The 14,294-nt window shown below is 58.8% G+C and overlaps 1 protein-coding gene across 1 annotated transcript; it reads right to left on the bottom strand.

The window, feature by feature from the left end:
* Window positions 1-1,335: 1,335 nt before the first annotated feature.
* Window positions 1,336-13,770, bottom strand: NCKIPSD (NCK interacting protein with SH3 domain). Its single transcript, XM_065935376.1, has 13 exons — window positions 13,509-13,770; window positions 10,872-10,981; window positions 10,443-10,647; window positions 10,165-10,255; window positions 9,460-9,971; window positions 7,965-8,135; window positions 7,744-7,830; window positions 7,515-7,653; window positions 7,346-7,426; window positions 7,043-7,171; window positions 6,835-6,927; window positions 6,528-6,700; window positions 1,336-2,252 (listed from the first exon to the last, which is right to left on the bottom strand). Exons 1-13 carry the CDS (start codon window positions 13,677-13,679, stop codon window positions 2,049-2,051), a joined length of 2,166 nt encoding a protein of 721 aa, XP_065791448.1. The 5' UTR covers window positions 13,680-13,770; the 3' UTR covers window positions 1,336-2,048.
* Window positions 13,771-14,294: the final 524 nt, after the last annotated feature.

The following is a 14,294-nucleotide window of genomic DNA, read 5'->3' as shown; positions in this document are numbered from 1 at the left end:
GGGCTCGCTTTGCTCCTCACGGGGGCCAGCACGGGGGCAGACGGCACAGCCCAGCCCTGCCCTTCCCACGAGGTCAGCGTGTGCAGCCTGGGCGTGAACAGAGCAAGGCGCAGAGGCCACCGAATGGCCCTGACCCAGCTTTCCCGAGGGCCTGCGCTCACCCCTGAATTACACTCTCTCAGAACCGTGGGGCTCTGCCTCCAGCTCTCCAATGAGAAAGGAGTTGTACCTGGAAGTCAGCGGGGTTGATTCTGGCTGGGAAAGGGAGGCAGAGGCCTCCAGGATGAGGTGATTGTGCTGTACCGCATGGAGCTTTCCTGCCGGCCACTGTGTCAGCCCCTCCGCGGGTCCAGGTGACCCTGCGCACTTAACCTTCTGGAAGAGTCAACAGTTCAGGAAGGACGTCTCCTTGTCTTCCTGTGCTTTGCACCCATGGGCCTATTTTCCTGGGGCCCCCCACCCCACAGACTGGCCTTTGCTGCATTACGCTCTACTTGGAGAGTAACAGCCCCTTGCTTTCAGCATCCCATCAAGAAAGGAAAAGTCATGGCCGGAAGTCACAGTATCTGATTTTCAAAGTGCGGAATCCGATGAGGATCATCTTCAGTTACAAAATGAAGGGAACTGTTGGAAACCACTGCTGTCTGGGGTCTGCCTATGGGTCCTGACTCTCCTCCCTGACTTACAGCGACAAGCCCTTGTTAACTCAGCAGCAAGGTGTTAACTTGTTAACTTCCTTGTTAGCTCAAGGAAGAAGTTTTTGCCCAACACTGGCCTCTGATTCCCCTCAGACAGTAGTGTGCATCTAACCCCATATTCGTTGACATACTTTTTTGGTCCTACCGTAATTACCAAATCCCTGCTAAGGCTGCAAGATGAGGGGATCTTGCTGGATCCAGTGGAAGACAAATGAGGAAGGGAAATAGCTGGGCAGGCCGAGGAGTTCAGGGAGGCCAGGGCTGCGGGCTGGGAGGAGATGCTTATTTCAGAATAGCTATAAAGGATTATAGGGGTTTTAATGGGGGAGAGAGTCACAGTATTCAAGGCAAAGAGAGATATAAGTGAAGTCTGGAAAGGAAGTCACCTGCAGATGGACCACGGGGCTCCTGGTGGCTGTGGCCGTGGCCCAGGAGAAGTGGGAACCCAGGGAACTCGAGGGACCTCGATGGAGGGGCCTGTCGGGGACCACCTGACAGGTGGTCCTCAGGTCCTGACAGACCACCTGGAGGTTGGAGAGGGCAGGGCAAGCTACTGATGAGGTCCTGAGGTTCCCGCACCCCTACCCACTCTCTCCCACCACCCCTCAGCATCATACAGGTAGGCTTGTTTCCAGGTGCCTTGTGATTTATTTCCAAAGGTGAGCTGCAGCACATAGGAAAATACACATGGCTTCTCAGTCTATGTTTTTCCAGAGAAAATAGATCCTGTTATTGGCTTTTATCAGTGCCATCCCCGCCACCCTACCCCGTTCTGTGAGGCTCCAGGAGGGATAGCCTGTCTCTAAGATTCTGCTCTCAAAGCAGCAGCTTGGCCAAGACCTCTGGGGGTCGGAGTGAGGGGCAGCGACCACCCCCATGGGGCGGGGGTTGGGGGTGGGCAGAGCACATGAACGGCACTCACTGCGAAGCTAAGGCAAAGAACAGAGCTGGCGGACGATGCCCCCCTCACCCCAGGGACACGGCGTGCCGAAGCCCGGGACACAGACCAGGCGGGCGCGGGGGCTGAGGGCTCAGGCCCAGCCTGGAGCAGCAGCAGGACTGTGTGTGTGTAAGGGTGGGGGTGGGGGCATGCTGAAGAGGCAGCCTACCGGGAGGTGGAGGGGCTTCAGTTCACACGCTCCCCGTGCCCCAGCAGAGCTCCCAGCGCGTGGTCCCCAATTCTGTGCTTGGCCCCTGGCGTTAGCTCTATGTCAGGTGGGGGGGGGCCCCGTTTAGGTCCCTTCTACCATCACCTCCCCTCACACTGTCTGTGCAAAACATTCTCAGGGCCAAGCCTCTGAGTCCCCTGCACCCTGCCCAGGGCTGCAGGGAAGGGAGGAAAGGAAGGTGCTAGCTGGGAGCCTCGCCCAACACCGGGAACTCCTTGCACATCTCCTGGACGATCATGCGGTCCATCTGGCACTGGGGCGAGGCTTCCTCCTCAGTCAGGATGCGTCGCAGCGTGGCCTGCAGGTCAGGGAGCCGGTGGCGGTGCTGCAGGTAGGGCGTGGAGCGGACCACGGCATGCATCAGGGAGAGGTACTCCATGCGCAGCTGTGGGGAGAGCAGGCAAGCTCAGGGATCCCAGGGAGGCGCCGTGTGCCACTGCCAGCAGACAGGGACAGACAGGCCACTGCTGCCTTCTGGCGGCCACATGGACGTGACCGCCTGACACCACTGAAGATCAGGGCTGCACCCCAGCACCTAGCCTGTAACCTGGCACCGAGCTGGCCTTCAATAGTCACTGAGTGAGTAAAAAAGTGAATCATCTCAGTCCACACACAGTCCCAGAACATGGCTGGCCCAGGAAGTCCTGGCTCAGAAAGGCGGCAGGAGGAAGCGGTGAGCCCTTACCCATCTCTAATGCTGGGCCCTTGTGGGGCCGCTGTCTGTCTGTTGGAGGCCCTCTGCCTCTCTCCTCTCACCCTGGGAGATCTCACTCACACCCACAGCTTCAAACAGTGATCTACACTCAGACCTCTTTCCTAGACTCTCCAGGAGCTGCAGGTAAGAATTTTCAGCTGCCCACTGGTCATGCCCTGCTTATCTCAGAGAGAACTCAAACTCCTATGTCTACCATCAAACTCACGATCATCCCCATCTGCCCAAAGCTGAAGGCGTTTCCTGTGTTATCTTAATAAAGAGCACTGCTGTCTGTTCAAATGCTCGAGTCAAAACTACAAGTGTTCTTTCTGAGTCCCTTCTCCCCACATCCCGAACCCAACCCATCCCTGAGACCTGGTGTCTTACCTTCTACCTGCCCTGAATCCACCTCCAACCCTCCCTCCCAACCCACCCTCCCGGCACCTCTGGCTTTAACGGCTCTAACAGCCCCTCCAGTGTGACACCCCAGCTGCTCCTTATCCTCACTAGACCCTGATCCGCTGACCTGGCCCCAGGACTACTTCTCCATCTGCCCCTTACCATCTCTCAAGTCTCCGCCTCTGCTTAGAGGAGTCAATACCCAAACCTTTCTTAGGCAGTATCACCCTGCTAACTCCCAGCCTTGGTCAGGCCAAAAAGCACCTGCCCATCAAATTTTAGTATGAACAGCTAAGCAGCAGACCATCACGGAGCCGTGCACAAGCCTGAACACCATTCCCCATCACAAACCACGCTGCCCAGGGCCGCTGCCACTCTTCTCCACCATGTCTACCGCTCCTTAAAGGACCACTGCCCACCTTCTATGCATTTTCCAAATCTAAAGTCCCTGACCAGCTGGCCGTGTGCTTCCTGGAGAAAACAAGCACACTTTCAGAAACTCCTGGTCTTCCCCCAGCACCCTCACCTCAACTACTGTCCCCTACTGAATGGACTGCCCGGCTTCTGCCAAGGGCCATCCTTCTATGAGAGCCTGAACTCTCAGCAGCCGCCTGACCTACTTTTGACTCCCACAGTGGCTGATTCTCCCAACACCTCAGCCTCTTCTCCATAGTCGGCTTGCTGGATCAGTCCCTCTGGCTTAGACATCCACCAGCATCTCCCACCTTTAAAAGACTTTCTCTTGGAGGTGGTGGTCTAGTGGTTGGGAATCTGCCTGCCAATGCTGGAGACACGGGTTTGATCCCTGGTCCAGGAAGATCCCACATGCGTCAGAGCAACGAAGCCCACGCAGCGCAACTATTGAGCCTGTGCTCTAGAGCCCAGGAATTGCAACTACTGAGCCCCCATGCCTAGAGTCCACGCTCTGCAACAAAAGAAACCACTGCAAGGAGAAGACTGCACATTGCAACTACAGAAAGCCTGTGCAGCAACCAAGACTTAGCACAGCCAAAAATAAAATACATAAATAAACTTACAAAAAAACCTTCCCTTGATCCCATGTCTCCCTCCAGTGATCCCCCACTTTTTTCTGCTCCCCTTCACATAAACAGAACAGAAGCAAAAGAGATTAAGAAGAGGTGGCAAGAATACACAGGACTATACAAAAAAAGAACTTAATGACCTGGATAGCCATGACTGGTGTGTTCACTCACCTAGAGCCAGATATCCTAGAGTGTGAAGTCAAGAAAGACTTAGGAAGCATTACTATGAACAAAGTTGATGGAGGTGATGGTATTCCAACCGAGCTATTTAAAATCCTAAAAGGTGATTCAAGGTGCTGCACTCAATGTGTCAGCAAATTTGGAAAACTAAGCAGTGGCTACAGGACTGGAAAAGGTCAGTTTTCATTCCAATCCCAAAGAATGTTCAAACTACTGCACAACTGCACTCATTTCACACGCTAGCAAGGTAATGCTCAAAACCCCTCAAGCTAGGCTTCAGCAATACATGAACTGAGAACTTCCATATGTACAAACTGGGTTTAGAAAAGAAAGGGATGAGAGATCAAATTGCCAACATTCGACGAATCGTAAAGAAAGCAAGGGCATTCCGGAAAAACATCTACCTCTGCTTCATTGACTATGTTAAAGTCTTAGACTGTGTGGATCACACAAACTGGAAAATTCTTAAAGAGATGGGAATATCAGACCACCTGACCTGTCTCTTGAGAAACCTGTATGTGAGTCAAGAAGCAATAGCCAGAACCAGACATGGAACAACAGACTAGTTTCAAATTGGGAAAGGAGTGCGACAAGACTGTATATTGTCACCCTGTTTATTTAATTTCTATGTAGGGCACATCATGCAAAATGCCAGGCTGGATGAATCACAAGTTGGAATCAAGATTGCCAGGAGAAATATCAACAATGTCAGATATGCAGATGATATCACTCTAATGGCAGAAAGTGAAGAGGAACTAAAGAGACTCTTGATGAGGGTGAAAGAGGAAAGTGAAAAAGCTGACTTAAAACTCTGCATTCAAAAAACTAAGATCATGGCATCTGGTTCCACCACTTCATGGCAAATAGAAGGGGAAAAAGTGGAAATAGTGATAGATTTTATTTTCTTGAGCTCCAAAATCACTGAGGAAGTCATGAAATTAAATGACTCTTGCTTTTTTGAAGCAAAGCTGTGACAAACCTAGACAGTGGGTTAAAAAGCAGAAACATCACTTTGCCAACAAAGGTCCATAGAGTCAAAGCTCTGGTTTTTCCATAAAGAAAAACCATAAAGAAGGCTGAGTGCCAAAGCATTGATGCTTTTGAACTGTGGTGTTGGAGAAGACTCTTGACAGTCCCTCGGACAGTAACGAGATCAAACCAGTCAATCCTAAAGGAAATCAGTCCCGAATATTCATTGGAAGGACTAATGCTGAAGCAGAAGCTCCAATCCTTTGGCCACCTGATGCAAAGAACTGACTCACTCAAGGAAAAGACCTTGATACTGAGAAAGATTGAGGGCAGGAGGAGAAGGGGGTGACAGGATGAGGTGGTTGGATAGCATCACCAACTCAATGGACATGAGCCTAAGCAACCTCTGGGAGATAGTGAAGGACAGGGATGCCTAGTGGCGTGCTATAGTCCATGGAGTCACAAAGAATTGGATTTGACTGAGTAACAAGTTCCAGTTCACATAAAAACACACGAGAGTTGTTTCCATTCAATGCTCCTACCTTCCCCCTCTTTCCACTCCCATCCAACGTCAAATCTTCTCTTCAACTTCCCACTTGGAATCTCTTCCCTCCACTCCACTGACACTGCTGGTCAGTCACGCCTGACCTCCGTGTGGCAAGTCCTGTGGCTCCTTTTCAGGCCTCGTCTCACTCAGGCTCCTCACTGTGGCAACGGCTCATCCCCTCCTCTTTCACACACAAGTCTTTGGGCTCCTGCTCTCCTGGTTTTTCCTCCTGAGTGTCTCCTGTGTGCCCCGACTGAAGCCTAAGCTTCCCTCTGACCCATGCATCCCACACCCGAGGTGACCGCACTGTCACAGGCTTCTTGACACATCAAAGCACAGCTCTGTTCATAAGGTGTTCCCCACCTGAAGGATCAGCACTTCCTCCACCAGGCTGGTCCAGACCAATCGACCAGCGAGTCCTGCCAACCCACCTCCAACACACCCAGGCCTGACCTCCCCTCCCACGCCACCTGTGCCACCCGGAGGGCGGCGGCCGCCTCCAAACCGGCCTCCCGCTTCCGCTGTGCTCTCAGCCTCCGTTTCATTCAGGGTGGTGATCAGGTCACTTCCCCTACAAGGTGACCACCTGCCGCAGCCCCCAAGGCTTCGTGTAAACTCCACTTGCTGTTCTCACCTCCCGCCACTCCTGCTGTCTCCAGACAGTGCGTCCCCGATTCACCACACGGCGGGCTCCCTTGGATCTCGGCACACCTGTCTTGGCTGAAGCGGCCTCCCCCACTTACTGGCTGCAGGGGTGGCCCTCACCCTAGTCTCAGGTCCCCTCCCAGGTGTGACAGCTTCCACCCCGCTGCGGCCGCGTCCAGGCACCTTGTCTCCGGGCGACAGGTCCGCGATGTGTCGCACGGTGATGTCAATGAGCGCCATCATGTCCGTGTGGTAGAAGATGGAGGCTGTGGCGGGGCTGGCGAACACGTCCTGCAGGAATTTGAGGATGGAGTGCGGCGGCTGCGGCTCGTGCTTGAAGATGCGCACGGGGTCATCTAGAAGGTGGGGAAGAAGGGTCAGGGCGGTCCTCCGGGGAGGGGCAATGTCACTCCAGGGAGTGAAGGGCATCACGGCTGGGGGGCAGTCACAGGACATCCAAGTGGCCTCGCGCAGATGCCGGGGCGCTCACCCCCTCGGTTCAGGAGCAACAGCAGCTTCTCGGAGAAGATCTTGACGTTGGCGTGTTTGCTCAGGGCGGCCATGATCATGTTCTGGTCTGGGACTGAGGAAGGACACGGGTGTGCACGAGGGCAGCGGTGCTGAGCCTGGCGGGCCCTCCTCCACCCTTGCAGCACGAGGCAGCCACCACCCCCCACCCAGGCAGGCCCCGCCCTCACCTGGCAGGTGCAGGTTGAGAGCCAGAAGTAGATTCACACAGAGATCCGGCAGCTGCTCCGTGGTGTCCAAGGGCAGCCCGTCCTCAACGATGCTCAGCAGGAACTGGGCGAAGGGTGTGCCCAGGTGCTCTAGGCAGAGGGGCACACCGAGGTCTGCAGCCCAGCCCCACCGCCCACCCCGCCCAGCCTCCCTGGGTTCCCGTGAGCCCTGGGGATGCTCTATGAGACCCCGGTCAGGGGTCCCCAGCCCTCAGCTGGCCGTGGGCTCCCTGAGGTCAGCTGGGCCGCATCCTGCCTTCTTACCGTAGTGTGCGTAGGGCACTGCCTCGCCCATGGAGAAGACCATGGCCAGGATGAGGGCGGAGTAACAGAGTTTCTGATGGTCTGCAGGGGTGCAGAGCAGGCGGTCAGAGCCCCTACAGGTGGCGGGAAACCCCCCCAGGGGGCAGGGAGCTGCCCCTCGCTCGCTCACCCTGCGTGTCTGTCTGCATGTCCCGCGCCAGCTCCACGGGCAGCACGGACGACACGAGCGTGGAGATGATGGCCGCGTCCAGGCTGCACATGGCGCCGAAGCACTTGAGGAGCAGCAGCCGCAGCGACACCCGGTGCTCCTGGCAGGCGACCCCTGTGCGCTCAGTGCCCGACGCCCCACCTCCGCCCGGGTCCCTCCGTGCCCTCCCCACCTGCTCTCACATACACACCATTTGGTAGTAGGCCACCAAGGCCAGGACAGACTCGAATTCGTTCCGCTTGCACATTTTCTTGCAAACTTCAGGGTCTGCGTCCGTCTGCGGGCGGGGAGGAAGAGGTGTGAAGGGGTCGCTCAGTGTGCGTGGCCGCCCGTGAACGTGCCGAGGACCAGTAGGGGAGACTCCCGAGCACGGGGGAGGGGTGGGGACCCCTGGGGGCCCCCAGCCCGCACCAGAATGTGCAGCAGCTCCTCCAGGTAGCAGCGGATGACGCCCTCGTCCTCATACAGGGCCCAGCTGCGCTGCTGGGCATCGTCCTTCCGCCGGGCCAAGTCTGCAAAGATCACCTCCAGCCGCTGCTGGTCATGGCAGACCTGCCCTGAGGGCAGGGCGGTGCTCAGGTCCTGTGGGCAGAAGGCAAGGCGGGGCTCAGCACATCTGCCCCGCACCATCTCCAGGAGGCCCGCGAGGCCTGGGGCTCAACCCTCCCGGCCTGTGTCAGACCAGGGGCCCCGGGCCTCACCTACAAGGGCTGCCTGGAGCCAGCGTCCTCCCAGGACTGGTGAGGGGACCAGCCCCCAGTTGTCTTCCCTCCTCCCCGCTGCTCCCCATCAACTTCCCACGGCCCATCCCTCAACAATGTGGCCCCCAAGGGCACCAGCCCTGTTCTACACACCCAATTCAAGGAATTCCACTGCCTCCAAGTCTTCCCCCCCTGCCCCCCGCCCCCCCAATAAACGAGCAGCTTATCGGATCTTATTTTCCTGACCAGGGATTGAACCCCTGGCAGTGAGAGCACAGAGTCCTAACCACTGGACTGACTGCAAGGAATTTCCGGGCTCCTGAGTCTTAATAACCTCCTGAGACAGAAGTCTGCATGAGACACGTCTGGGGGGAATTTTCCAACAATTTGCTTCCTGTCCCAGGCCTGGAAAAACATCCTCCGTGAGGAGGAAGGCCACAGACTTCTCACTGCCTGCAAGTGACTCAGAATCTACCTTCTGATTCTACACAAAGTGGGACAGGCCTGTCAACCCGCCTCCCGTGTTCCTCTTGACCCTGCTGGCCACTGCTCCCGCACAGGCAAGCCCGTGGCCTCCCTGCTCCCCACACCCCGAACCGGAACTGCAGCTCCCAAGGAAGAAGGCACTTCCGGCCCATCTGGCCCCCAAACCTGCTCCCTGATCAGTGGCCCCACCTTGGCAAAGGATGCCACCCATCCCACGATGCCCACCCTCCGCCCCGGGTCAGCACTCAGGCCTCCATCATAGCTCTCGAAGCACCCAGTGCTCTCCACCGCCAAGGCCAGCATGGCGCTGCCCTCTTTCAGGCCCTCCGTCCATTCCTTCCCCGCAGCCCGAGAACCTCTGGCCATCCACAGCTGTCTCCTCTGTCCCCTGCCCGAGGTCTCACTTCCAACCACACCTCTTGCTCCCTCCCTCCCTCCCTTGCGGTGTTCTAGCCATGCTGGCCTCGTTCCAATCCCTCCTGTGAGCTGAGCACAGGGTGCTGCCTTATGGCCCTCATCCAGGCTGAGCCTCTGCCTGCAGAGGCTTCCTCCCTTTCTCCTTCACGGGTTGTCCCCAAGCGTCCCCAACACCCAGCACAAGGAAGCCGAGAGCTCAAGCTCAACAAATACCTGTCAGGTAAAGGCTGGATACATGTGCGGGCGGGGAAGGGGCAGGGGTGGCGGGGCGGCCCCTGGCCCTGGCCCTGGCCCACCCTCACCTTGCCCTCCACCAGCGAGAGGAGGACCTGCTCCATGACAGGCGAGCTGGCTGGCACGGAGGCCTGGATGTGGCCCACCACGACACCAATGGCCACGCGGCAGAGCTCGTGGCTCAGGCCGGTGTTCCTCCGCACGAGCTCCATCAGCTCTGCGCCGATGGTCCTGGGCACGGCCGGCTCAGCCGCCGCCTTCTCCTCTGTGGCCCCCAGGCTCAGTGCCCCCAGGTCCTCCAGCTCATCAGGGGCCGGGGCTGGGGCTGTCTCCACTGCTCCTGCCGCCGCCGCCTCCTCCTCCGTAGGGGGCTCTGGGTTTGGCACCTTGCAGGGAAGGGGCTGGGCCTGGGACACAGCAGTAAGCACGCCTCGGCGGGGCACAGGCGGGGGCGTGGGTGAGCAGCTGGGGCCCAGCTCAGATGAGCTGGAGCCGGTATAGAGCGTGTCAAGGGAGGTGCTGCTGACGGAGCCGCCGCTGGACACAGAACTGCCCCCGGAGGGCGTGGTGTTGCGGCCGCCTGTGGGCAGAGAGGGGATGCTGTGCTGGGGCCGCCCCCTGGGGACCCCTATCCCCCCAACCCCAGAGCCCCCAGCCGTCCCAACACGTGCCCTGTCTTCACCCCCAAGCCTGGAGCCCCCAGTTTTCTGACACAGGCAGAGCAACCATTCTAAGCACAGGGTGCCCCCAACTCCCCATCCCCGCCTTCTCACCACTCCCGGAGACTACCAGGGCGTCGCGGTCTCGGCGCTTCACGGGCGGGGGTGGCGTGGTGGGCGCTGCTCGGCGAGGCTGTGGCGGAATCTGGGAGGACAGAAGTGGGATCTGAGGGCACAGACTGCCATCTGCGGTGCGGCCTGAGCTCGGCAGGGGCAGGACCAAGGCTCCAGGCGGCATCACTGACCGGGGTGGACGCTTGGAGCCTCCGGACAAAGCCTTAAGCGCCCCCCCCACCCCGACGTCCATTGCCCAGGCTGCTCTCACCATGTACCTGGTAGAGGCCTCCGTCCGCCCCGAGATACTCAGAACTGGGCAGGCTGTGCTGCCGCTCGAACCCAGCTCGACACATGCCATTGGGCTGCCTGGCGGCGGCGGCGTCCAGATGGTGGTCACTGGTGGACGGGGTCATAGCTGCAGGGCTGGGGGCGGAGAGGCCTCTGCGGGACAGGGTCTCTTTCCGGTGGTGGATCAGCTTCCTGAGGCAGGGACAGGGAGGTTACTGGGGGAGTCACCTTACAACTCCCCAAGTCCACCCATGCTCCCTGAGGGACACTGCCCACCCTAGCCCAGGGCCCCCACCTCCCATCACCCTCATGCCCCACCCGCCTCTGCACTCCCAACCCTGCCCTCTAGAGTCCCTGAAGGGCCCTGTCTTCCGGGGCTCACTGGGAGGTCCCCCCCAACACACACACACACTCACTGGAGGATCCCGCGCTGCTCCAGGCTGTATTTGCCACCGTCCCGCATGGCAGCGTTGTGCACAGCCTCAATGGCCCTGTCGATGGCTTGGAGGACATCCTGCTCCAGGCCCTGTGGGGGGGCAGGAGTGGGCTCTTAGCCCTGGGGGCCAGGTGAGGGTACGAAGGCCAGATCCAGCCCTGGAGGGAGCCTGGCGCAGACAGAGGACCACAACTGCTCTCAAAGCCTGGAATGCTAGAGGCCAACATAGCAAGATGAACTAGAATATCAATCGGGGTTCTCAAACTGCGTCACTCGGGAAGCTGGGCCACAGGGAGGGGCTCAGGCTGCTGCTTTATATATCGGGCCCCCGCTCGGGATTTTACCTATGGCAAGTCTCTCGGCCAAGTCATCTCTGAAAGTCTGGGCTCTGAAGCAAAAACACAGCCCACGGACCCCCAGTTTGAGGCCAGGAGTGCACACTTAGTCTATCGCCAGGCTTGGCTCAGATCCCAGGCTTAGATGCCAAGCAGGGAGCCTCTAGGGTCTGGAGCTCTGAACAAATCCCTCTGGATCTTGCTGACCCATCACAAAACCAAGGCCACACTCCAGGACAGCCCCGTCCTCAGACAGTCCTCTGCAGGCCCTGGTAGCTGAGGACAGGCCAAAGGGATCTCCTCTCTACACCCATGTTGCCAGCCCTCATCCCTTCTAGCTGTGAGAAAGGAATCCTCCAGAGCTGTGCTGGGAAACAGCAGTTCTGGGTTTGTGCAGAAGACAGACGTAAGCACAGAACCTGGCCCCTGCCCCAGATTTTGTGTTACCATCCACAGCAACTCAGGGGTCTCCTCGCCTCAGCCTGGCTAGCACAGGGTGGGGGGAGTAGGGGGCTGGCAACTGCAGGACCAGTCACTCCCACCCCTCCCTTGCCCTTGGCACCCATGGTCCATCAGGCACAGGGACCTCAGAACTAAGGTGGGATCACACCAGAGTGGGTTGGAGAGGCTTCTCAGATGGGGACAGACAGATGGACTCAGAGGTCAGCAGAGCCCCCCTTGGTAACAGGGGGCGTGTCAGAGTGCAGGAGATAGCAGACAGAAAAGGGGACAGAGAGAGAACGGCAGATGATGCACAGAAAGCAAGAAAGATGGAGAGACAGAGAGGGAGGGAGAGAGAGAGAGAGGAAAAGAGAGAAGCAGAGGGAGACAACGCAGAAAGAAATTGAGATTTGGAGACAGAGAAGGGGAGAGAGTTGGAGGATGTGGACACACACAAGGGGAGAGTCAAAATGACACAGAGATAGCCAGGGAGACTGAGACGGAGGGAGATATGCAGCAAGAAACCAAGAGACAGAGAAGATGGTACCCTCTCTACCCTCCCCAAACACCCAGCCCCAAAAGCCAAGGTAGGGGAGGGGCCTCACAGGCCCTGGGGGAAAGTGGGGGACTTTCCTTGGAGGCTTCAAACAAGCCCCCAGACCCAGAGAGACTGGCTCTGATATGCTCGCTTCCAGACCCAGCAGCCCTGGTGTCCGGGGCTCCCACTCTCACCCAGACACTCCTGGATGCCAGGAGTCCAAGGGTCCAGGGCCCCAGGCCCATCCCCTCGGGTAAAGGCCACAGATGACATCTCCAAATTTATCCTGTTATTTCTGTCCTGAACTGGGCCGGCTTGGGATGCTTCCTACAGGCCAGAGACTAGGATGGGGCGGGGGTGTCTGGCACAGGGCAGGCCTGGAGGCTCTGGGCCCTCCTTCTCCCTGGGATCAGAATAGACCAGCGGGAGACAATGCAGCCCAACCCCCACACCAGGGCTATTCTGGGGGAAACAGGAATTGGGGCTGCACTTCCAGTGGAAGGAAACAGGGGGGGCATGGCCACACCAGGGGAAGCCGTGGGGAAGTCCCACTTCCTTGTTAACGGAGTAGCCCCCCACCCCAGGCTGGGGACAAGGAGGGCTCAGGTTCCCTCACTTTCCAAGAAAGGAAGTCCAAAAAGTCAGGGTCTGAGGCTTGTGGAAGGGGGGAGGGAGAGTAAGTGCCAGGGAGTGTCAGCAGGAGCTGGGAACCCAGGCTCAACGTAGATTGACGAAGGTGTTTTTGGAAGAGCTTAGGGGCTGACTGAGTACAGGACAGTAAAAGATATTGGGGTCTCAGGGCTTGGGGTGTCACTTAGGGGATGGGGGTGTCCACCGCTACCTGGTCCAAGTGCGGGGGGTGGGATGGGAGGGTGAAGACGTAGAAGATGGCTGGGGAAACAGAAAGCGCCCAGGGTTGCCGGGGGTCTTAGGGGTGGAAGCTGCGGAAGAGGAGGCAAGAGTGTTGGGATCCTGGTGATCCAGGCGAGGGGCCAATTAAATCAGGGGTCTCAGGGACCTGGGGAACTGCTCAGAATCTGGTGTACTGGAATCTCGGGGCTGACTCTTGAATTGTATTCGGCTGGGGATTCAGATGTTGGGTCTGGGGTCTCGGTCCCACTGTTAGGCTTTAGTTACGTCTGGAGTCCTCAAGAGTTGGCTGTCAAGGGCCTGGTCCTCTGTGGGGGGAGCGGGCTCTCTCAGTCAGGTTCTCAAAGTCCTCGTCTGCTGGAGGCCCCGACCGGGCGGTGATGGAGCTCAGTCCAGGGGCGGCGGAGGCAGGGCCGGGGAGGGGCACACTCACCTGCAGGCGGCGCAGGTAGGCGGGCGGCACGTAGCCGGTCTCACCGCTGCGCGCCCGCGCCGCCAGCCACCAGTGCGCGCTGCTGCGCTCCAGCACCAGGAAGGTCTCGCCCGCGGCGAACGCCAGCGCGTTGGGCTCCGCCGAGCGGAACGCGTACAGCGCGCGGTACATGAGGCCGAGTCGCGCCGGGGCAGGGGAGACGGCGCGGGGCTGAGGAACCAGGACGCCAGGCCGGCACCTCCTCGCCGCGCTCGCCCTGCCCCGTGACACACGGCGCGTGCGCGCGCGCGCCCGCCCGCCCGCCGCAGTCCCGCCCCGGCGGTGTGTCGGCTCCTGCGCGGGAGCGCAGCGCCCCCTGGCGGCCCCAAGCGGGGCGGCGCGGCGCGGCGCGGCCCTTTCCGTGGCCTTGGGCGTCTCCAAGCTCCAGACTCCCTGACCCGGCACCCCGCCTAGAGCCCCAGCTGCTCCTGCCCGGCCCTCCACTCCTTTTACCAGCTCAAGCCCTAGTACTGCGGCCCACTCTACTTCACGAAGGAGAGCTCCGCCCGCAGCCCAAAGGCAGAGCCTGCGTCCTCTGCTGATAAGCCTCTTGCATCTATGCCACCCTGGGGAAGTGGATCCTGACCTACTAAATTAAGGACAGCGACCCGGGTCTCCTCTGTGTCTCAGAGCGTGCTGACCTCACTTCTTTAAGCTCCAGCGGTGGGGAACGGGGAGCAAGAGTGGAGAGGGGGCTGAGGAACCAAAAACCAGGTCAGGCCATTTTGCTGTCCATAGTCCTCCCAT

Source organism: Muntiacus reevesi, chromosome 4 (genome assembly GCF_963930625.1).
Source record: "Muntiacus reevesi chromosome 4, mMunRee1.1, whole genome shotgun sequence".
In the NCBI taxonomy this organism is placed as follows: domain Eukaryota; kingdom Metazoa; phylum Chordata; class Mammalia; order Artiodactyla; family Cervidae; genus Muntiacus; species Muntiacus reevesi.
This window is presented reverse-complemented; position numbering and strand designations above follow the sequence as displayed.

What these genes read in the sequence shown, in the direction of transcription:
- NCKIPSD (XM_065935376.1), bottom strand. Translation starts at nt 13,679, where the DNA reads ATGTACCGCGCGCTGTACGCGTTCCGCTCGGCGGAGCCCAACGCGCTG. An exon ending in CCTGGTAGTCTCCGGGAGTG is followed by an intron (nt 9,972 to 10,164) that starts GTGAGAAGGCGG and finishes CTCTGCCCACAG; the next exon opens with GCGGCCGCAACACCACGCCC. An exon ending in TCTCAACCTGCACCTGCCAG is followed by an intron (nt 6,928 to 7,042) that starts GTGAGGGCGGGG and finishes GTCCTTCCTCAG; the next exon opens with TCCCAGACCAGAACATGATC.